General features: G+C 56.5%; 5 protein-coding genes across 5 annotated transcripts; all 5 read left to right on the top strand.

Annotated features, from left to right (window-relative positions):
* Window positions 1-430: 430 nt before the first annotated feature.
* On the top strand, window positions 431-1,439 carry SSN8 (RNA polymerase II holoenzyme cyclin-like subunit; the record flags this gene model as incomplete). The annotated part of the gene is made up of 2 exons (XM_053178685.1): window positions 431-590; window positions 646-1,439. 2 exons carry the CDS (start codon window positions 431-433, stop codon window positions 1,437-1,439), a joined length of 954 nt encoding a protein of 317 aa, XP_053037328.1.
* A 572-nt stretch (window positions 1,440-2,011) lies between these two features.
* On the top strand, window positions 2,012-3,130 carry COL26b_005849 (uncharacterized protein; the record flags this gene model as incomplete). Its single annotated transcript, XM_053178684.1, has 1 exon — window positions 2,012-3,130. One exon carries the CDS (start codon window positions 2,012-2,014, stop codon window positions 3,128-3,130), a length of 1,119 nt encoding a protein of 372 aa, XP_053037327.1.
* A 967-nt stretch (window positions 3,131-4,097) lies between these two features.
* COL26b_005848 (uncharacterized protein) lies at window positions 4,098-4,848 on the top strand (the record flags this gene model as incomplete). The annotated part of the gene is made up of 2 exons (XM_053178683.1): window positions 4,098-4,257; window positions 4,337-4,848. The coding sequence occupies 2 exons, from the start codon at window positions 4,098-4,100 to the stop codon at window positions 4,846-4,848; spliced, it is 672 nt and encodes a 223-aa protein (XP_053037326.1).
* A 911-nt stretch (window positions 4,849-5,759) lies between these two features.
* Window positions 5,760-6,609, top strand: COL26b_005847 (uncharacterized protein; the record flags this gene model as incomplete). The annotated part of the gene is made up of 2 exons (XM_053178682.1): window positions 5,760-6,448; window positions 6,573-6,609. 2 exons carry the CDS (start codon window positions 5,760-5,762, stop codon window positions 6,607-6,609), a joined length of 726 nt encoding a protein of 241 aa, XP_053037325.1.
* Window positions 6,610-20,979: 14,370 nt separating this feature from the next.
* COL26b_005846 (uncharacterized protein) lies at window positions 20,980-23,660 on the top strand (the record flags this gene model as incomplete). Its single annotated transcript, XM_053178681.1, has 2 exons — window positions 20,980-21,378; window positions 21,438-23,660. The coding sequence occupies 2 exons, from the start codon at window positions 20,980-20,982 to the stop codon at window positions 23,658-23,660; spliced, it is 2,622 nt and encodes an 873-aa protein (XP_053037324.1).
* Window positions 23,661-23,706: the final 46 nt, after the last annotated feature.

The raw sequence follows: 23,706 nt of genomic DNA, 5'->3' as shown, positions 1-23,706 counted from the left end.
GTGGTTCGCGCAGAAGCCACAGCGTCAAAAGCTCGGCAACATGGGGGGCTTCAGAGGGTGCCGGGGTCCCACAGGCGAGACAAGCGAGGCAATCAGCTGCCGCCAATTAGCAGTCCTGCCGGAGCTTTCAGTGCTCCAAAGCTTCTGTGGCTGCCCTGTCCAGTGACAGCGGCTTCCTCTATTCCCGTCTGCCCGTCCCGCGGCACATTCCATCTTATCGTTATCGGATGACGCGCACCGCCACACTACCTATAGACGTAGGAACTGCCACAACCTCTTAGTGTTCACCAGCCTCGCAGCCATTCTCTAACTTCAACCCTCAGCCTTGCATTCCTCCGTTCCAACCGGGCACCTCTGTCAACCGGCTGTACGGTGCAATTGAGACGCAAATCATGACATAGGGCTCGAATCGATACTGCTCCAGGTCGTCATGGCTGCCAACTACTGGGAGTCGACCCAGCGTCGCTTCTGGCTCTTCTCGAAAGACGACCTCGGTGCGGTGCGACAGAAGCTGGAAGACGACAATGCCGACCTCGTCCAGATGTTCTCCCTCCCGCAGCAGCGGCACCTAGGCGTCTACTTCAACCAACGTTTGTTCCCTCCCGCGTTTCTTCGCCGAGACTGTCTCGCTCACTCAAACCACAGAGGTTAATCGCCTCGGTAAACGAATGGTTGTCCGTCAACAGGCCATGGCCACCGCCCAGGTCTACATCAAGCGCTTCTACACAAAGGTCGAAATCCGCCGAACGAACCCATACCTCGTCGTAGCGACCGCCCTCTACCTGGCTTGTAAGATGGAGGAGTGCCCACAGCACATTCGTTTGATTGTCAGTGAGGCGCGCTCGTTGTGGCCTGACTTCCTCGGACTCGACACCTCGAAACTCGGCGAGTGCGAGTTCTTCATGATATCCGAGATGAGCTCCCAGCTCATCGTCTACCAACCATACCGCACACTCAATAACTACCAGCAAGAGCTGGCTTTGACCCAGGATGACGTTGCGCTGGGCTGGTCCATCATCAACGACCACTACATGACAGACCTTCCTCTTCTGTATCCACCGCACACTATTGCCTTGACTGCAATCCTTCTCGTGTTGGTCCTCAGGCCGTCGTCCAGCATGTCAGGATCGAACCAGCCAACGGCGGCGGGCATTGCTGCTGCGAGTGCGGCCCTAGCCCAGGCCCAAGGCAGGGCTCCTGGACTGCCTCCGACCCCAGGCACCCCGAACTCCGCGGACAAGGAGAAGCAGCCGGATCTTAGGTTTGGCCGGGTGCAGCGTTATGGTGCCTGGTTAGCTGAGAGTAGTGTCGACATCACCGCCATGGTTGACTGCACGCAGGAGCTCATTTCTTTCTACGAATGTCAAGAGCAATACAACGACAAGCTCACTCGCGAGCAGATCAATCGCTTCGTCAAAGCACGGGGGCTTGACAAGTGAAGCGAGCACAGCCTCAGAGTTGTCCATACAACCAATCATACGATACTCAAGCAGGAATGTTACTTGTAAGCATCGCGGTAGCTACGTCGACACAGATAATATTGTTGTATGGCTTTGCCAGGTGAAGTCAGATGACCTGTTAGGATGAAGGATGCCGCGTCTGTCCTGCAGCTGCGAATCATGAGTTCGCAAAGCTAGCTAGTCGATCCAGACCAGTAGGTTCAAAGCGAACAGCATCCGAAATTCGAGGCGCAATGGGTGCAACACGGGTCATGCAGAAGGCGGAATTAACGATTTGAACGAGACAACGAGGAATGAATAACAGACGTATAGTCGTACTACACAACGCCCCCCAATGCCATCGCCTGGCACTCTCATGATCTAGTTCTGGTCTATCCATTGAAGCTCCAGTGCAAGGGCGCAAAAGAACATTCGGACAACCGCATCGGCTGTGATTTGTTTCTCCACTCATCGACGACAGTTGCTCAGAAACAAGAACTGGCTCAAACGAGCTTCGATCAGCTATCTAAATCTCCAAGCCTTCACCTCCTTTGAGAGGTTGCCTAAGCAGGATGGGGATATCAACATCACTCGCCGAAGCGGCACTGGCGCTCTTCTTCGCCATTCCATACTTCGTTTGGGTCGTTGCGGTCCCGGCAGCTACAGTAGCTTATCTCTCACGTCGGCGCGGCGCCGAATCATCCCAAGTCTATCCCTCTGAAGGCGACAAGACGTTAGAGAAGTCTAAGTCGCAGGTGGCCGATGACCCGGACGCCCCGGTCTCCGTGAACTACTTCCCCTCCCGCGAATGCAACTACGCCTGCGGGTTCTGCTTCCACACCAACATCTCAGGCTATATCCTGCCCGTGGATGAGGCCAAGCGCGGCCTGCGTCTCCTCAAGGAGGCCGGCATGCGCAAACTCAACATCGCCGGCGGGGAGCCCTTCCTGCACCCAAAGTTCCTAGGAGAGCTTCTCCGGTACTGCAAAGAGGATCTAGACCTCGAGAGCGTGAGCATCGTCAGCAACGGAAGCAAGATCCAGGAGAAGTTCCTCCGTGAGCACGGGCGGTACCTGGACATCCTCGCCATCTCGTGCGACTCGTTCGTCCGGGAGACGAACAAGGCGATCGGGCGCGGGGAGAACGGCCAGGCGGACGGAGACCACGTGGCGCAGGTCTTCCGCATCGCGGAGTGGTGCCGGGAGTACGGCATCATGTTCAAGCTCAACACGGTCGTCAACATCTACAACTGGGACGAGGATATGGCGGCGCAGATTGCGGAGCTGGCGCCGTTCCGTTGGAAGGTGTTCCAGTGCCTGATCGTCGAGGGCGAGAACGAGGACGACACGCGGGTGCGCGACGGGCGGAAGTTTCTCATCTCCGAGGAGCAGTGGAGGACCTTCTGCGACAGGCATAAACACCTGCCGTGCTACGTGCCGGAGGATAACCAGACGATGGCCGGGAGCTACCTTCTCCTGGACGAGCGTCTGCGCTTCCTCGACAAGGGCGACGGGCCGATGAAGAAGAGCGATTCTTTGCTGGATGTCGGGGTGAAGAGGGCCATGCAGCAGGTTGCGTGGGATAAGAGCGCTCTTGACAAAAGAGGTGGGGTTTACGAGTGGCGGAAACCGCAGAACGTGGATGGCGATGGAGGTTGCGGTGGTGGGGATAAGAAGGAACTGGAGTGGTAGGGCTGGGATGTTGTAATTCTGCTCGGCAGTCATCAAGACCAGCCGAGACTACTTCAAGAATTTGGGAAGATGGGAGACGGGTTGATTGTGTTGGTTTCACTGGGCGTTGATCTGGAGTTCAAAATGCTGCAAAGTCTTCATGCCCTTCATCTGGCGCAGAACCAAGCTTGTCTTGGCCAAGAGCACATTCTGAGGGTTTGTATTGGAGGCAACGGCTTGGGTAAATCTCAGGGGACAAGATGATGGATGTCGGCATTGTGGTAGGGAATGAGGTGGATCGTGGCAGCGATCGTGGCCATGTCACGGGGCGGAGGCGCAGTAGCCCGGCGCCGTCATCAACGCACAAGCCTCACCACCGTCCCAGAGAGACTGTGGTTGATTGAAGCAGAGCAATCACTTTCTGATAATTGAACGGACCCCAGGCCCATGTTGGGATTCATTAATGCAGGTAGGGAGGGTGCGAGACAAAGACTGGTTCAAGGAGGATATTTGGGTCTCGCCTCTTCTTATTCGCTCCCGCTGACCATAAGTCAACTTGCTGTAAACAAGTCTGTGGGCATTCTTTGGGTTTCTAACAGCCGCTAAATAAGTGCGCACTATGGCACCTTTTTGACTCCATATCTCTAATCACATCTGTGCCAACATCATAATTTCCTTCATTCACAAAGTGTTGGATATCGGTGACCCTCGAAGCCAAGGCGGTATCAATTACCTTCCAACTGTCGAGACGACAACCAACAGCTTACCCCTGGCCTCCAGCCACCCCTCTCTGTTGGTTCGGCCGGCCATACCCAACCAACCAAAAAATGAACAACAGTTCATTTCGACAACTTCCTCTCTTTCAGCTCGCGTTCAAATCTTTCGCGCGACCCTTAAACTTATAGCAGATGCAAGCTGGTTCCCTACCAACATCGTTAGCCTCATTTCTTGACACCTTCCATACCTATCTTGCTCCGAATTCTCGAACATGTCCCAGTCTTTTGAATACTCGCACGACGCTACCGTCAAAGCCATCACATCCTTTTACGAATTCATGGTACGCTTGCATGGAGAAGAGGCGGCGCTAATGGAATATCCACCCCCAACCGGCTGGCCGCAAATCACGTACGAATCTTTCGCCGGCCTGGGTAAGACGAAGGAGGTCATTGATCTCTTGAGGCACATTCCTTATTTCGTTATCGACCCATGCATCCTAAAGTCAACTAGGCCAAGATTATATCGACAGCCAGTTCTGTGAGGAAATCAAGAAATGGCCTGCTCTCGAGCCCGCCGAGCTGGACAACGAAGAGGGTAGACTTCCGGGTTACATCGTGAGCCTTGCATCAGCTTGGGAGGAGCAGGTTGGATGGACTCTCCTAATTGACACCAAGCGTGGAGTTGTAATACTGTGGAAGAACGACGGTGATCTTCCCGGTTGGGCCTGGGATTGGGATGCGGATATGTACGATGTGGATGCAGACCAATACGGGCCTGAGGGATGGAAATGCATGCCGACCTACCGCATCGAGACCTTCTTCGAATTCTGCAAGGAGCAGTACAGAATCATGAACTGGACGCCGGATCTTCTTCGGGGCGACGCATGTCAGCCGAACGACAATGACAACCCCTCCGAGGACGACTTGAGGAGGAGACAGATAATGAGAGATGCTGGATGGCCAGGCACCGATGGAGACGGTACTGGATGGGACAGGGAGAAAGCAGAGAAGGACCTCGAATGATACGAGGAAGAGATAAGGTCGTTGCGAAGACAGAACTCAACCTAAATCTTGATCGTCAAGAAGAGATGTAGTGAAGAAAAATTCGCTTGCGGGCACATCATTAAAGCCCATGCTCGCTCACTCTTTACGAGCGCTTTTAGTTCTTCCTCAGCTCGCAAAGAACTTTTCCAGACATACCCCTCAGGGCATGGCAGCAATGCTACATACTCCTCTTGATCACATACGATTAACAGGCAAAGTCGCGCCTCGTGGTAAGCTTTGAAATCTGATGCCCCCTATCTCACCTACACTGGCAGTGACAGAGTGACCTCATGTTCGTGTCTTCCTTCACGATTATCCGCATCCGACCCAATGTACGGAGAGCGCTTCTGGAAGCCCTATCAGAGAGGCGCTGTGGCTCATGCAGGACAAGAGGCTCTTGATATTAAGGATACACTAGCCAAGCGGGCCGCCCATGACAGCCGGTGGGATGCCCCATTGATGTGCTTCTTAATCAACCACTTTGAACTTAGCCTAGTGCGCCTCGCTGGGGAATTTTCTTAGGTCAACGAGCTGTCACTCAGAGACGTGTACTTCATTGAAGCCCATTCGCCTACGTCTTCAAGGGTGCGCTCCAGCCCCGGCTGCTCTTGAAACGGAACGATAGACGTCAAATGAACATGTCGGCGGCTTGCGTGATGACAGGACCAACCGGCATTTTCAGGTACAGGTGATGATTGCACGGCAGTCAATTAGGAGGCCGGCAGTCAGAGTCGTATGGAGTGGTGTTCTCACTACATAACCAAGAAACACCACTGAGATGCCAGGTCAGCGTCCTTCTGGTCTCTCATCCTCTCCTGTGCCGGTCAAGCCATTGGCTATCCATTCATTTCCATCCTTTACAGTCTTCTCCATTCCAACCTCACATCAAGATGAGGTCTTCCACCCTCCTTAGCTTAGCCGCTACCATCTCCAGCGCGTCCGCTCATTACTTCTTCCCCCACCTCATCGTCAACGGCAACTTCACTGGCTACAACGAATATGTCCGCGAGAATACCCAGGGCTACATGCCCCTGAAAAACGGATACGACAGCACAGACCTCCGCTGCCGGACTGACTCCATGCAGTATGCAAGCAAGACCGGCGTCTACAAGGTGAAGGCCGGCGATGAGGTTGGGTTCGGCCTCAACTTCGGCGGGCGGATCCAGCACCCCGGCCCGATGCAGGCATACCTTTCCAAAGCTCCGGGCGACGTGCGAGAGTACGACGGCTCCGGCGACTGGTTCAAGATCTTCGAGCTGGGCCCCAAGACATTCTCCAGCGAGGGCATCCAGTGGGGTGCCTATGACGTCGGCAACTGCACCTTCAAGTTGCCCCAAGCGACTCCAGCAGGACAGTATCTCCTCCGTATTGAACATATCGGCGTCCACGGAGCGGGAGATTTTGGTGGGGCTGAGTTCTACTTCAACTGCGCGCAGATCGAGGTCGAGAATGCGAGCGGCGCCTCCGGAGTGCCGGGGCCGTTGGTCAAGATCCCCGGCTTGTACACCGGCCACGAGCCTGGTATCGAATTCTACATGTACCGCCCGTGGATTGTGAACTACACCATGCCCGCCCTGCCGTGTGGCCGCAGCCCCTTGCGGCGAACGTCACGGCTGATGGTGTCAGCATTGCCCCGACTGCTACTCCTTGGACTCTCCCGGCAATCACCTCGACTCTTGAGGCGGAAAATACGGTGCCTGCAGCGACGACGACTCTCGCCTCCAACTCTACGTCTCTTGAACAGCCCGTTGGAGGACTTGTCTCTTCAACGTTGAGTGGAAGTGTTCAGACGGCTGAAGCGGTTTTGCTACCGTCCACGACATCAACCTCGAGCTCGGCGATCGTCTCCGCAACCAGCACCTCCAGAAAGTCGCGATGCGCTCCACGAAGCACGGTGATTCAGACTGTCTACGTTACTGCAAATTTGTAGGAGACTCGGAGTGTCATACTACACCCGGAACTCGATCTTCTCCTTCCACAGTGTAACTTTCCATGAAAACGTGCGATTAGCCCTCAGAGAATGCCAAAAGTTATAAGCCTGAATGAACCACAGAGTGCATGTCCCGTCATCTTCGCCCGTGAGTTTCAACGTTCCCCTTCTAGCGGTGGGATACCGCACCACCGCCAATGCGCCGGCACATCCGGAGATCTTTTTGTGGCTACTGAAGTATGACCGAAACCTAGTCTGGAAGTTTATTCAGAAGGTTCACGACACTTTTGTGCTGCTTTACGTGATGACTTAAATTCGACGAACACCTCCCTTACAAGGCCCGTCATCTCAATCCTTCCTCTGTCACTTCCAATCACAATGTGGTCATCATCCCTATTCAGAGGCCCGCCCATTCCCCGTGCAGTATTGCCCATACTCTTTACACTTTCATTCATAAGCATCTCGTTGATAATAATGAAAATGCGATCGAACACCAGTCTCAACTTCACGAGTAAAATCCTCCGAGGCAAGGACGAGATACCAAACCAAGTGCACTTTGTCTGGGCACTCTACGACATTGACTCTGAGCTTGAATTCGCCTTCGAACAATACCTATCGATGTACTCAGCCTGGTTCTATCTGAAACCACACACCATATATCTCCATACAAACGCCAAGGAAGCTCAAATCGACCGCGCTCGCAACGGATCCTCCGGAAAGTGGGCTGCGCGAATATTCTCGATGCCCGGTCTTCAAGTGAAATGGATAGAAGCCCCGCGTAAGACGAATAAAGGAGTCAAATTAGCATATAAAGAGCATATTTCAGACTTTATGAGAGTCAAAGCCGTCCATGAATATGGCGGTGTGTACATTGATTTCGACGTACAGGTGTTACGGGATGTGGCTGCGCTGCGCAAGAGTGGATTCACGGCTGTCGGGGGGCGACAGATAGACCAAAACTTGAACAGCGGCACATTCATGTCGAAAAAGGGTGCCAAGATGACGAAGCTATGGATGGAAAATATGCACAAGGTCTACAACGGCGGGTGGACAACACACAGCAATTGGTGCCTGACCAGAGTTGCGGAGAGTCTGGTTCGCGAACCAGGCGAGGTGCTCATCCTCGACAGTAAAGCTTTTGCGCCAGTTGGTTGGAACCCGGAGGACGCGATTGAGTTATTTGGGCTACACAACGAGACTCTGGAGCTCGACATGGACGCCGGATTAACAGCGTCAGCGGATGATGGAGAAGTCAAAATTGACTGGACTCCCATCAAGTCATCGTGGCCCCTGGATTGGACAGCAACTTATTTCTTACATGCTTTCACGCCAGATTGGAACGTCATTCCTGTAGAACGGTTTCATGGAGTCACGCCACACTATGTTCTAAGTCGTCAGAGCAACTACGCATTAGCGACATATCCTGTTGTGAAGCATATGTACATCAATGGTCTCGTGACAATGGAGGATGGGGAGTATTAGGCGGGGCAACGGTCAGGCAGAGTCATAGCATGTTTGAGGAGTAGCATCTTGATAAGTATATATACATAAAGCAGGCATGAAAAATGAGATGGTCTTGGTGCTCAAGTCTTACCAAGGAATAGTCCCATTTCTACTCGAAAATGTCGCTGACACCCCACTTCTCTTCTCCAACGTAGCCATCTCTACAATTCTCCTAGCGCCCAGCTCGGGCGAGGCAGCCCCATGACTTGCCAAGATCTCTTCGCCCATAGATGCTGTCATCTTGGTGTCGACCAATCCTGGGCAGACAGCATTCGCAACTCCTCCAACATCTTTCAGTACCTTAGCATAGCCGACAGTCAACATGTTGACCGCGGCCTTGCTGGCATCGTACGGATTGAATGCGAGGTCTTGGAACGCCAAGGTGGTGTCTAGCGCTGCGCCCATCGATCCCTTGGTAGAGCTGACGAAGACGATCCGCGGGAATTCGGACTTGCGAAGAAGCGATAAGAGTTTTTCGGTCAAAACGGCAGTGCCGACGACGTTTGTGGCGAAAGTGGATGTTCACTGCTCGCGGACGGAGAGGCTGTGCCTCACGTCAAAGTGTACAGCGGCGTTGTTGACCAAAACATCGAGCTTGCCAAATGTTTCTGAAATGTAGGCGGCAGCAGCAAGTATGTCTGCGTCAACCGTGAGATCGAGTTGTACAGCTGACGCGAGCAGACCACGAGACTTCAGTGAATCAGCTACATCTTGACCGGCAGCAAGGCTCCGAGAACCAATGACGACATGGTAGTGGTGGTCCGCCGCTAAGATTTCGGCAACGGCATGGCCAATCCCGCCATTGGCTCCTGTAATAAGAGCAACTGTTGGATATTCCATGGTGTTGAGTATTGCGATGAAATGTTTGGGGAAAGCTTTTGGGAGATCTTGGTTTGGTATGTTTTGTTCCTCTTCTCTTCACTCTCAATTATATATACTATCCTAAATGACTCACGATGATATTGTCTCTGTGAAGGACGACTCATCATGATGATGTTTCGTAAAGGGCGGGAAGAGATAAGAGATTTGTGATGGACTCGTTATTCGAGGCGGTAAGTTGGCTCACCTGAGCTTCATTGGCTTAAGAGATAGGAGTTATCCCCGGGCTAAAGGCAGCAATTCAACGAAAGCTACGTCCCCCAGCCGAGCTCAGCAACATCCGTCACTAGAGAACTACCTCTTATAAAACTCAGTCATGCTAACGCAGCACCCTAGACTCCTTCGCAGCTGAAACTGCAATCAATGTTTCAGAGAGGCCCCGGATGCCGTCGCCGGCGAGATAGAAGCCGGCGCCGTGCGGGGCTATGCGGGGCCGCGACTCCGGGAATAAGCGGAGCGGCCCAAGTATGAGTGATTTGCGGATGATCTAAGTATTCTACCTGATGATGAGCTTTGGCATCAAAATCTATCCAAGTCAGAAGAAGTGTCTAAGGGAAAACAGCAGATTCGAGAAAGCTGAACACAGCCCGATTTTCTGTGTCAAGCCAGGAGGTGCTCACCCCGCGCTTGGTGCGTCATGACTTATCAACCCAGCGACGGCTTCAGCTTTCAGACCGAGGCACTACGCATGCAGACCGACGTCGATGGAGCTCTTCGGCAATTCAGGTTATTGTCTGAGCAGGTTGAAAACGGGACTTTGATCATGAGAAGCTACTGCGTTATGATGAACATAGGCAAGTCCGGTCCTTGACCAATGTCTTGGTCTGTCTCAGCCTGCAATGAACATAAAGGCTTCAGAGTCTCATCCCGATTCATATAAATCAACTACTAAAGGAAAGCCAATTTACACTCCGTCCGGATCCCCAGGCTCAATGACCTAAGCTCCAGCCGTCTGTCAAGCCTCTCGCCGCCACCAAACACCCAAAGTATATCCCCCTCGGCTCCATCAACATGAGAACTCATCCTGGGCTCTTGATTGGTGGCTTAAGTCCACCAAATAAGTAGCTAGCCAAGTATGTTACGCCTAGCACTTGATCTTCGAGCCTTTCTGCGGCGTGAACCCAGCTACTTGGCAGCAGTTCTCCTTGACTCCTTTGCCGCTACCCGGGCTTGCACCATGGTAGACATCCCACTTATACGCGTTGCAGTTGTGGAACTTTTCGTTCGTAGAGCCTGCGGTGTTCGGGTGAGGCCTGGTCCTTCCTCTCGGCACCATCCCGCGCAGGGGCGGAAGACCCAAGCTGGGTCCGATGAGGAGGAAGAAGAGGATGACACTCCAGAGTCTAAGCATTTTGATGATAGGTTTCGTTGAGAATATGACAGTTTCAGCAGTAGATCGTCTAGATGATGGTAGTGATGATGCTTGTATGCCATCACAACTTGCGGAAAATGCAACTACCTTCTCTCTTATACCTGACTTGACTTCCATCATCGCCCGCAACGAGTGAGGCCTGCGTAAGCCAAAGGATAACTTCACTGATTTCCGAGGTATTTTTCCTCTAGACAAAAGCATGGCTTGCGTGTTCATATCGTTGAGTTCAGCATAGCGCAAAAAGGAAGCCATCTCCGTCGGCGCAAACGTGACTCGCGCGGGGCGTCCACCGGAAGAATTCCAACGAAGCCATCGCCGGCCAGGCCACGGCTGGGTGGACGTCGCTGTGAAAGGGTCACAAATACCCGCCGCTCCAGAGTATTGGGTTCGCGCACTGCATCCCGCGTTTAACCAGCGCGGGGTCGTAGTCTGGCGCTAGCGAAACTGCCGACGATGGAATCATGCTTGCTGCCCGAATGGGATTGTTGGAGTTTCCCAGCTTGTCCAGGGTCCACGGACAAGACTTCTTGATGCGCTTGATGGAAATTTGTTGTTGAGCTATGGGGGAAAGGCATCCGTGTAGAGTTGTCAACCACAACCAATCAGATGGTTGGTCCCTTAAAGATACTTCACGACGGGCCCGTCGCGAGGGGTAGAGTTATGCAAGGTGCAATATTGACAGAAGGTTTTCGGGGTGGGGAAAAGAGCGCTTCTTTACACTTGAATGGCATAAACTTATCTATATACTCTGTAGCTTCCTATTATCGTGTCTACGCGGCTCCTTCAAAGTATCCGGTCCCGTCCACCGGCTCCTTATTCTGCGCTAACCCGGCTGGACCTGCGGACTAGTCCGCGATATCCCCAGCACACGATATCCCGCGCGGAGGTTAGGGACACAATTGCAGTAGGCTCGGAAACCTAGAGGACCCCTGGTGGTTGACTTGCGAGATAAGGCCACAAGTCAGCGAGTTAATCCTGTTGGGAGAGTTGACTCCGCTTTCCAAGCTCTCGCGCCGCGTTGGTGCGTCTGGCGGCTGAGTATGATGAAGGATCTCCAATCAACAGCGACCGCATCGGTAGAAAGTCAGCCCGAACGACTTCCACTCAACGCTTACAGATATCCTCATGGCTGATTGGGCTCTCACAGCTGACCTTCAGCTCTCCTCCAGGAAATACGAAAATTCTGGCAAAGTTTCCGTCTTCTTCCTGTCTGAATTCCAGAAATTGTGAGAGCAAAGTGGTATAGTTGTGACACTTCATTTCAAAGACCACATATTTCTCTGCTATGAGCTCTCTGAGCCGAGCTCATGAAGTGCACAACGCTGCGGATACCGTCATGCCACTCATTCACGACCATTCCACCTCAGGAGCCCCGGGTGATGCTGAAGAGAACCTCACTTCGTCCACTTGCACGAAGACTCAAAATGGAGACCATGCACACAGGCAACGTCAATTCCGGGCCGCATCCGCAGGTTTCACCTCCTTCGCATCATCCCTTCTCATCTTCCCCTTGGTCAGCGGCTGGTTAAGCCTCGAGCGTCCTGGACACGAGTCCATCTTTGAGCGGAATCTGGTACGTTGGTTTTGCCGTGAACTCGAGCCCTCTTGGAACTCTAACAACTTTAGACCTGGGCCCCGCTAGTCTCAGCGGTTCGCTGGTCAGACCCAGACGCATTACTAGTCCTGCTCTTCCTCGCTCTATATGCCGTCTCGACATTTTCATTCCGCAGCGCCAGATGCCACGATCCCTGGCAAGACGTGATTATTGCGGTATTCCTCAGTTCCGGCTTCTTCGTTGTCGTAACGGTGGTAGTCCTGAAAGGGCAGTGGGCAGATGTATTTGACGGTCTTTTCATAGTTGTCCCTCCGCTTATACCCCTGGGAATTTGGTTCAGTATAGCAATTCACATGTTCAGTCGCCAAACCGCATGGATTTGTCGGGAGTCTCGGGACCAGGAGCTTTGACTTCCACCGTTGAGCATAATATACTGTGTAGCCTTCCAAAAGAATCCTGAATACCGTAGCTGTTTTCATACTGTGTCTTGAAACCCTCCCCAAAGAAACATCAACATAACTGCAGAGTTGCAAAGCGTGCTCTCCTACACCAATATGCCACCAGACCCTGATCGACAGTCCCACACAACTTGAACCCCCGGACCGAAAGCTCCATGAACGGGCCGTGGAATGGAGAGGTCCCTTGGTCCCTCGGTCCCTCCAGACGAGCCTTCCCTTCCGTCCGGGCGATGAGACACCAGATCTCTCGACCAAGACACGGCATTGCAAGAAACCTACCCTAGCAATCCTCCCGGCCTACCACACCACATTCGTCTCCACGTGGGGGACGCGCAGAGGGTCTCCAGCTCAACTCAGCCGCATCTTTGATGACTCTAATCTAAGTACTCTAACAAAATCTAAACAACTCTTGATACGCACGCAACGTCTAGCCAACGAAACACAACCCCGATCTAAATGCCAACGCCCAAAATGTCTATCCAATCTAGCTTCACTCCCTCGTCCACGCCGCCAAAACCCCATCCACGATCTCCTCCCCTTTAGTCACCCCAACCTCATGCCCCGCCTTCAGCACCAACACCTCCACCGCGTCCTCCCCCAACACCCTCCGCGCATCCCACACCGTCTCCCCAGGCACCACAATCTCGTCCCGCTCCCCAAGCACGAACAACACCCGCCCCTTCCTCAACCCGGCCCCGGCCACATCCCCGTCCTCCCTCCTTGCCTCCAACACCTTCGCCAGCACCCGCCACTCCTCGTCCGCGCGATCATACACCGGCGCCTCCCGTATAGTCGACACATAACTCCCCACAAACCCCTCGTGCGCCGCCAGCTGCCACCCCACAACCTCCCCGATCCGTCCCCCGCCCACAAGCCGCAGCTCATCCCACCCGGCCTCCTCCACGCCGTCCACGGCCTCCGCCTCCGGCACATCCCCCACCCCCGCCCTCTTCGCCGGCGCCAGCCGCCGCCCGACAACCCACCTCCTAAATCCCTCCGGCAGCAGCGGCGAGTTGTACAGGAACCGGCTGCGCCAGCCCACGTGCGCCGCCGAGCGGATCAGCCCCCCCGGCGCGACCAGAGTTAGGCTGCGCACGAGGTGCGGGCTGCTCGCCGCGAACGCCGCCGCGACGGCGCCGCCCAGCGAGTACCCCAGCAGGTGGAACGCGTCGTCGCCCGTCCACCCGCGCAGCGGCGACGACGCCAGCGCCAGGAGGATCTGCGTCGTGTACAGCCGCGAGTCGTACGGCAGATCCGTCGGCGCGTCAGAGTACCCCCTCCCAAAGAAGTCTGCCCATCCAACATTCAGCCCATGTTTCTGAAAAGAAAGGGCGAGCAACTCACCAAAGGTCATCACCCTCCACCCCCGTCTCACAAACTCCCCCGCGACGCCCCCCAACGCCAGACACGGCGTCCCGATCCCGTGCAGCAGCAGCACCCTCTCCGCCGCGTCCTCGGGCCCCCACTCGTACACCCGCAGGTTCCCGTACGGCGTGTCCACGTCCCGCGCGCCCGGGAACACGTCCGGCGGGTACGGTAGCTCGTCCCGCGCCAGCGTCGACAGCCGTGGCAGCACCGTCCACCGCGGCGACCGCGCCGTCTTGCGCCGGTCGCGCCCCGGCGACGGCGTTATCACCGTCCTGGACGCCGCCGGGCTCCGGATGAGCAGCGTCGCCGCCGCGACGGCCGCAGCGAAGCCCGCCAGCCCGAGACCCAGGTGCGGGAGGTCTGGGCCTCCGCCCCCGAGGAGCCTGTCTCGCATGTTTCTTGGTGTTGTTGTTGCGGGCGGAAGCTTTAGTGTGTCGCTAGTGCCCGTCTACGAAGTGGGAAATACGAGGCTGGGGAACACAGGATGTTGCGGAAGAATGTTCACGGGAGGACGTCAAGGTTGCGGTTGCGGTTGCGCCGGTGTGGGACGGTCGGGCCCCGTCGCCGCACGGAGGTGCGGGATGGGACCCCGCCCTAAACCCCCCAACCTCGGCAGTCTACGGTGCATCTTTCTCACTGCAGAGGTACCCTGAGCTCCCTGACTCGACTCCAAAGACCCCGGCATGACTAAATGAACTCGATATTACCGAATCCCAAAGGGCTTACGCAGCGCTCGATTGACTATCGCACGGGTTTGCAAGAGTAAACAAAAGGGAAAACACGGAAACAGCTCAAGATATCGCAACGGATCGGTCGTTCCCTAGTCTCGTCGGCGTCGCCGCCCAGGAAGCGCAGCGTAGCGTGGCCCCTCCTCCGCTGCGCCCAAGAACGTGACGTCGTTCGGACCTGGGGCGCCCCTTGCAGGCCCGAACCCGTCTCACTCGCACGAAAGAAGAGGGACGACCGCCGATTTAGATTTCAGGAGGAGCGGACGATGCGCCAGACTCGGAACGATAATGCAGGCCCTCAGAGATCTGCCGGGCAGGTGCAGTAAAGACAATATGCAAATGAAGAAAAGCAGCGCTGTCGTGTGAGTCGCAGTCGGCGGCAGGTTTGTTCGGCGTTCCGAAGATAGCAACAGAAAACCCCCCAAAGCAGACGCGAACCAAGGCGACACCGCCCTCGAACTGCCTGCATCGCGCCGGGGCTGCATCGGATGGAAGCGGAGCGGGAGCGTTGGGTGTTGGTGCTGGTGCTGGCGAGCCGGTGATGGGCAGAGCAGACACACATGGGCTGGGCTCGCCCTTCCCAAGTTCCCTCCATCTGTCTCTCTCTCAGCAGCCCACCAGCCAGTCGAACTGCGAGAAAGACATGCTGGTGCCGGTGCACTGTGCAGCTGGCAGGTTGCCCCACCACACAAGCGTGGCATGGCTGCTTCCACATGCACCAGCTTAAGGTAAGTTGCCTGCTGCCGGCATGCCAGATGCGTCGTCGGGTGGTTTGTGTGTGGTTCTGAGGCTTGTTCGCCGGTCGCCTGGGCGGGCTTCTTCTGGCGGCGCCGAACAAATCGTCCGCATTCCTCTGCTTCTTTGCTTCTTCCTCGTTGGTACAGTAGCATCCTAAGCTACGCTCTTCGGCAACCGCCGCTCCACGCAGCTGCGCCCAGCTGTCTAACAGAATCAGTCCCTCGTACTGTAGCTTCTCCAACTACCTCTAGCTCCTCAGCTGTTGTCTTGGTCATGACTCTTGCGCAGAACCCGGGGGTTTGACACTGGGAAAGATGGTGGTGAGACAGCAAATCCCCATCCCACGAACCGCCGCAGCAGGCGATGCACAGAATCTCGCTGGTCTTGGATCCAATTGATCCAAGTCTGGTCCAACCTTGAAGCCAAAATGGCGGTGTGGCAATGGGAAAACCAACCACAGCACATCTTCCCCCGCGACCTTGTTGGGTGCCGCTGCCACGCATATGGCTTTCGTCCTCTCGGGTTCCCTGCCAACCCTTTCCCTCCCCTGGGCCCTGATGCATGCAAATGGGCAGACAATGCTCCGTCCTCCAACGAGAACAATGACCCACGAGAGATCTTCGTGGGGTGAGGCCTGTCTCGTGCCGCGGCGCAGAAAGTAACGATGACATTCGAGCCTCCGGCTTGCCTGCCGTTCAATCGTACAGACACTCAATGAACCGCCCCCAACGCCGACTTGCACACGGCACGCTGGTAGTTTCACGCGGGCGTCCGTACTGCAGGTAGTGGCAAGGTTGGTTAGTGGATGGTGGATGACGGGCACGGTCGACGAGCTAGAAGGCTGGGCCTGCCTCCAGAGGCTGGAAACAAAAGAAGGTTACCCGACGTTGTCATCGTTTGCTTCTCCCACCTCCCCAAGAGAAGCTTGGGTGCTTGTAGGTGTAGGGCGGCGAGAGGGGATTGGACGCTTCGCCCATCAGGATGTGAACTGTGTGATAACGAAGTTCGAACTCAATGGCAGTCGACAACGACCATCCCCACACCTCCAACTTTCTTTTCCCAGCGTCCAGGCCCTGTCCGATGAGAGAGCTGATTCGCTATGGTGGTATTGTCCTGCTGCAGGCTGCCAGGCATTGGGCTGTGAAGGCTCCGCTCCTTCGCAAGACATGGCCCGGGCAGAATCAACACCAAGGATAGAGCGTCAATCCAACCTCGATCGAGGAACACCAGCCCTGATTCCTGAATAGCCCTGGACGGGGCTGGTCTTGTCTGCTGCTGGAAGGGTCCTCCGCCTACCCAGGCACGAGGATGACAGAATCCAGGAACCTTTTGAGCCCTGGTCGACCGCTGTCTTGTTAGTAGTGACTGGCGAGCACTGTACTGTGTCACCGATTAGCACCAACCTCCCTCCGTCCTAGGCGCCAAAAGCGCGGGAGCCATTGACGAATTACCCCGCGGAAATGGAAACGGTGAGGCAACGGAAGAGACGCCTCGTTACGTCGCATGGGCAAGTCCCATGTTTGTAGCGGACGCCTGATACACACAAAGTGTAGACGATAGATTGAGGCGGGAGAACAAGCACGCACCACGCAAGGCGAAGGCGGCGGCGGCGACGGGACGGGTGAGACGGAGACTGTGACGGCAGAGGCGAGCGCCGTGCGTGGGGTGACGAGGCGAACCGCCATGCGCAGGCAGGCTGGAGCATGGGAATGTTTGCCCCCCCTTTCGTCACCTGGAATCCCCTCCCTGCCCTGACGAGATCCATCGTGGGAGATCACGAAGGCATCGTCAGGTGTCTCAAGATGGTTTCCCGTCCTCATGCCCCAGCCGTGCCTGCCCTGCCCGATTGCCATCTTGGCAGATTGGCCTCTCTCCGCAGCGCAGGGGCATCCAGCAAGCAAGCCAGCCAGCCAGGGACTTTCACAGCCCTCGATAATTGACGAGGAGCGAGAGGGGGAACAGGGACCCCAGGGAGGGAGATGCTGTGCCACGGTGGGAGAGACAGCCAATTGCGCGGATTCCAGGGTCTGCCCCGGGTGGCTACTGGCATGGTCGCGCAGGAGGCCCGTCCGCTTCATGCAGCCTTCGATGCGATGGAAGACACGGGTGCCGCAGCAAATCCCACGCTGGACGGTTGTTGGAATGGGACGTTCCCTGGAGGGCAGATTTGGTCTAGAAGACGTTGGCGCCGAGGGTGGAAAGATTCCCAGAGTGGAAGCCGCCGTCGAGGACCGGAACATTAGGTTGATGCGTGAGGCATGGCATGTCGAGGTTAACTGTATCTTTTGGATTGCATGTCAATCGAATCTTGCTTGCATCAGCGCATCGGTCGGCAGTCGAGTGCCAATCCGGTTGCTCGGCCATGTGCCGTCTCCATGCCCATGATGTATGCCGTGGGATGGAAAGTCGCAAAAATGGACAGAAGCGAAGCATGGATCGATAGGAAGTCCATCATGGCATGTTAATCAGTTAGCCACTGACGGATGATGCTGGGGTGAGGAGGGGCAGGCGGAGAGCGGGCGCCGGCCAGGTGCGAGTGACGATATGACGGGGCGGCAGGAAACCTTCAGTGAGATCTGCGTGTGAGTGATGAGTGAGTTGAGGGTGAGTGAGAGAGCTGGTGACGACCGTGTGGTGTGAGAGAGGGACAGAGAGGTGTGCGGTTTGTGTGCGACATGGCGACGGTTGCTCCGCTGTTAGTGCTGTCTGTGGCCAGACCCAGAGAGCTTCAAAGGCAGGAGGAGGTGGAGGTGGGTGAGATTCAGTACGTGCCGCGATCGAGGGCGACTTCGACTTCGACTTCCTCGTCGGGCGGGTCGCAGGTGCAGGGCAGGTGCAGGACAGGTGCAGGTGCAGTGGAGGTGCATGTGGCAAGCGCACACTGTGAGGCTACTTGCCTGATGCCTAAGGAGTCAGGCCCACCTCACACACCACACACAACACGACAGTGACAGGGCAGGCCGCAACAGCCAGTCGGGACCAGGGCCTTGTCGCTTGAAGCAAGCGTGCCAGCCGCCAGTGTCCGCCACGTTTCCGAATCCAGGCCGCTGGCCAAGGGCCGGGTCATTTCTCAGGTTTTTCCCTTCCATCTCTCTCTCTCTCTGTTGTTATTGTCTGCCCTTCCCAACTGCAAACTGCACCGTCGGACCAGGGTCTAGCCACCAGTCATAGCGGCACCCGATCCCCACCCAGTGCCTGGCTGTCAGAGGCTCACAGCCCCCCTCCCTTCACTGCCTCGTTGTCCGTTATGCAGCCCCGGGCTCTAACCACCTGCTGCAGCACAGCAGAGCAGCAGCAGGAAGCAGGAGAAGAAGCAGCAGCAGTAGCAGCAGGCACACACATGTATACGTACCCAATGAGAGCCACAGTGTGTGCAACGGTGGGCCGATACAGACAGTGTCGATTCGCTTTCGTTGGCGAGCCGTGGCTGGATTGGCACCCCGCGCTACCGCTCTTTTAACCGCTGCCGCTGCCGCTGCGCTGTTCCAAGTGCAGACTGTTCATTCATGAACTGTGCCATCTGCCCACTTTGCACACGCAGTCATCAGCCATCAGCGGGATGCCCTGTGCTTGTACCAATGTTTTGCTTCCCAAGTTCCCTCGTCCGTCATCTTTCGTCCCCAAATGTTGGGATTCGATTCGACCGACCGGGGGTCACCCAGGTGAGAGGGTCGGGAATGGTTTCAACTGAACCAGCACACACTGTGAGCGGACGACATGAAGCCAGCCGAGTATGAGGTCCTTGGGGGGAGACTCCAGCCAGCATGGAATGGGAAACACTAGGCTGCGTTTCTCGTGTTTCCAAACATCAGACTGCGCCAGCTTAATGCCCCTGGGGTCACAGTGGCCGCAGTTGACTTCTAGTGTATCAAGGACCAGCAGCCTTTGGCCTTTTGGGGCACTCGAGTTCGAGAACGAATGTGCGCTGCGCTGCGCTGCGCTGCGCTGCGAGCACGAAGCAGAGCATCTGCAGCGCTTCCCTCACAGCACAGCACAGCACAGCACAGCACTGCGGAACCATCAGCATCGAACAAGTTTGCTGAACTCTGACTGGCAGGCCCAGCTCTGGAACAACAACAAAGCCCGTCCGGGGTTAGGTTCTCTGGCGTCCCACCTCAGACGTGGAATCCGGACGACGTCGGAGGGTCTCTGGCGTTCTGCTCTTCCACGCTGGGCTGACTGTCGCCTCCAGCCAGATCGTCGCCGGCGGCTGCATGGCACGATGAGAAAAGAAAGGGACGCCGAAGCGGAAGAGCGAAGACTGGACGAGGGCAAGACATCCGTTGGTCGGACCACACATAGGGCCGAGAGCAAAAGGCGCATGGTCAGTTGATCTCGAAGGAGAGACATGTCGCTGGGAACACACACCACCAGCCCGCGCTGAGGTGACGGGCGGGACAAGGAAGGCGAGGAAGGCTGCACCGCGGGCACCGCCAGTGGGAGGGGAAGCACGCCCAGAGGAGACGAGACGGCGCGGACAAGGACGGAACCGGCGAATGGAGTGCGGACGGTGGGAGGGAGAGAGGACTCGTGGAGGAATACCCCAAAGGAGGCGCTGCGCCTTCAGCGCCTGGTCTTTCATCTCCCGCTCTCCGTCCCCCGTCTCGTACGGCACATTAGCATCCCCATCGCGCTGGCTCCCATGGGGTTCTGGAATGACTGGTGTGGGCAGCCAATTTCTCCAGTGGCCGCAAGCGGTAAACTGTACGGTACCGAACTGGAAGAAGGTAAACAACAAGACGGGCACCACCAAGCACAAGCACAAGCACAAGCACAAGCTTCCCCGACCCGACAAGCCCGACCTTCTTTTTCTTGTCGTCTCCATCAATCAATCAATCACTCACTCCTCCAAACCCCTGCTCCGCCGGCCGTTGCGCTCTGTATCCGTACAGATACTCACTGCACATAAGGTACCTTACCTCACTGCATTGCACCGCCAACCTCTGCTGCAACCTGCTGAGCATCCGTCATTCATCATTCGCGCATCAACAACATTTCTTACCACCTTACCCGCCTCCCACCACTGCCGCGCCCCCCCCCCCCGTTACCACCGCCGCAACGCAACCAGCACATCGCATTTCAACACTGCACCGCGCCCAGTTCTGGCGACGCACATCATCCGTCCCATCCGCCACATCCTCAACTCGACCTGCCGCTTGACTTGACAATGCCCGCACTCCCTCTCGCCCTCGTCTGAAGGATGCATTGTTGACTCGACCCATCAACTCCCCCTCATCCACCACCGCGGCGGTAATTTCCCAGCAACGCAACCCCCCACGGACAAGCTATCGACCTACCTTCTGACCCCGATTCGACTGGCGACGACAACGACAACACATTCACCTCCATTGTCCGTCCCTCCGACCGAGCCGATCCTTCCTACCGTCTATATTCCCCGTGTCTCCCGTCCATACATCTTGTGTTGAGTCGACAGTCATTCTCGCCGCCATTGCCGCCACTCCTTGAGCCGCAACCCAGCTTCTGCTGCTGCTGCTGCTTATCGCCACGACCCAACAGACCGTGGTCAACCCCGACGGATTCACAGCAAAGCCGCATATTGTACATCACTAGCAATAGCCATGGGAAATTCAAGTACCAAGGAGTCTCGTGCGTCCGATCCGGCGACCGACTACCGTCAAACCCAGGCCGCCTACCTTAACCCTTCCTCCTCTCGCGATGCACCCACCGACCGCCCTAGTTCGCGGAGACAAAGCCGCTTCAGCCGCGCTGACCTCAACTTATTGGGTCTCGGAGCTGCCGGATCTTCAAATGCGGGAGGCAGAGAAGATGCCCCGTACGAGCGCAGGGAGACCAGGCAAGAGCGAGAGGCTCGTCGCTTGGAGAGGGAGCGCGTCGCCAGAGAAAAGGAAAGAGAACGCAGTATGAGGGAGGAACATGTCGACGGCGGCTACCTCGTCACTCTCGGTACCTACACTGGCCCTGAGGACTTCAGCAAGCCCATTGTCCGCCAGCTGCAGGTAAGCGTTCCTGCCAGAACACCCGTGTTTTCGACCTTACTGACATGCGTGCTTTGCAGCTCGAGAGACGCCTCGCCCCATTCTGGAGAGGCCTCAACGACTATTCAGACAACTGGACCGAATACCAGCTCATCTGTGCTGGACGTGGCCTCGACATTCCTGCCGCAGATGAGCAGCCTCCTCCCGAGTTCATCCCCAAGGCGAACAACCCCGCTTCACCAACCGACTCCTCCCAGAACCTTGCGAACCTGACCGTCCCCATGGGCCCCCGGTCATTATCCGTCGGCTCAGATCGCAGCGGTTCCGGCCCGGCCTCTGGAGTAACCTCGCCCAACGCCGCTCAGCAGCAGTCGCGCAGCATCAAGCCGCGGGCAAAGGCCATTGCCGCAGCTCTCAGTGGAGGTTCCCGCAACAGCTCCGCCACCGAAGTCGCACCTCGCGAGATACAACTGCCCAACGACCCTTTCGTCAACGGCCAACCTCTCGAGGTCTTCCTCTACAAGGACGCTACCGAATGCCCCATTTGCTTCCTCACATACCCCCCGTATCTGAACCGCACCCGCTGTTGTGACCAACCGATCTGCAGCGAGTGTTTCGTGCAGATCAAGCGCGCGGACCCCCACTATCCCGAGCACCACGGAGAGCCCAACGAGCAGCCGCCGACGAACCCCGAAGAGTCCCCCGAAATGCTCATCTCCGAGCCCGCGCAGTGCCCCTACTGCCAGCAGACGGAGTTTGGCGTCACCTACGATGCCCCCCCATTCCGCCGCGGTCTTTCATATGCCATCTCGGGATACCCATCGCAGGGCACAGCCATGTCGTCTCAAAGCTCTCTGAACTCTACGCTCTCGCCCACCTCGCCGACTACAGCTAGCAGGCGCAGAGCACAAAGTTTGTCCGCCAACGCACCGAACGTCATCACCACCGATCGCGTTCGTCCAGATTGGTCTACAAAGCTGGCAGCGCAACGAGCGCACCAAGCTCGCAGGGCGGCTGCGGCGACTGCCCTGCATACCGCTGCGTTTCTCATGGGTAACAACGAACAGCAGCGCGGCTTTGCCTTCACCAGGCCAGGCAGATTCAGCCGACGCAACACGGGTAACCATACGCCTTCCGGGCCTTCCAACGCTCAGGCCGAAGGAAGCCCGAATCGCAATGTCGAAAATGAACCCGCTCAAACGGGACCTGAACCAGGACCGCGGGGTTCTTCGGGGCGGGGACCACTCAATAACAGACGCAGCAGAATGGAAGAATTGGAGGACATGATGTTCATGGAGGCTGTGCGCTTAAGTCTGGCAGCGGAGGAGGAGAGAAAACGAAAGCAAGAGAAGGCGGATCGCAAGGAAGCCAAGAAGAAGGAGAAGGAGGAGCGCAAGGCTCTCAAGAAGCAGGACCGCCAAAGCGTGTACGGCCCTGGACAGAGCTCTGCTAGTGGTAGTAGTTTGTCCCTTGGTCTCGGGCGACGACGCGGAAACAGTACGACCAGCAACCTCCGGGTGGAGGCAACAGTCCAAGGAGCCCAGTCCACTTCCGCGGCCGGCAGCGCCGAGACATCCCCCGTGGCAGCATCCACCAGCCCCAGTCCAGGTCCTACCTCGGCCCCCAACACCAAAGGCAAGGCAGTGGAGCGGCCACCCGTCGAGACGCAGTCATCCGAGAGCAGCTTCCAGAGTACCTCATCAACGCCCTCGCTCCCAATTCCCGCACCTAGTCGTGGCCCTTCTCATCTTAGGCAGATGAGCAATGCGTCGTCGATTTCCTCGTCGCTTGCTGATAGCCACAACGGAAGCTACACAAACCCGGCATACCTTGACCCTCGCGCTAGCGAGCTCAGCGTCGGTGGTCGGAGTGACGAAGGCGACCGTGACAACACTGAGCCTCTGTACAACTTCAGGAGCTTGGCAGAGATGGTCGGAGTTGATATCGAGAACGGCGAGGCTAACCAGACGGAAGAGGGAGCTACCGCAGGCGAGGGACAGAGCGCTGCATCGAAAAAGAAGAAGGCTGAGGCTGAGGACGAACCGGAGGCCGAGCAAATTGAAGATGCGCACACGGAGCAGCCGGTGCAAACCAACGCTGGCACCCTGAAGCCACCGCCGACGATTCCCGAGGAGCCCAGAAACTCAATCAGCGGAGACGAAATTTCCTCTGGCAATGAGCCATCGACCCCCGAGGTGATGATCACGCCAGTCACTCCCGCCCCTGCAACAGAGGAAGATAACGAGACGAAGAGGCTGGGGCATGAGAACGTGGTGGAACGTTCATCGGAGATTACGCAGTGAGGAAATGAAAATGACGACCATGAGGAACGTACCCGATACGAGTCGC

Source organism: Colletotrichum chrysophilum (assembly GCF_026319265.1).
Source record: "Colletotrichum chrysophilum strain AFK26 chromosome Unknown scaffold_41, whole genome shotgun sequence".
NCBI classification, from domain to species: Eukaryota; Fungi; Ascomycota; class Sordariomycetes; order Glomerellales; family Glomerellaceae; genus Colletotrichum; species Colletotrichum chrysophilum.
Note: the sequence above shows the minus strand (reverse complement) of the source record. Positions and strands in the feature narration are given on the sequence as shown.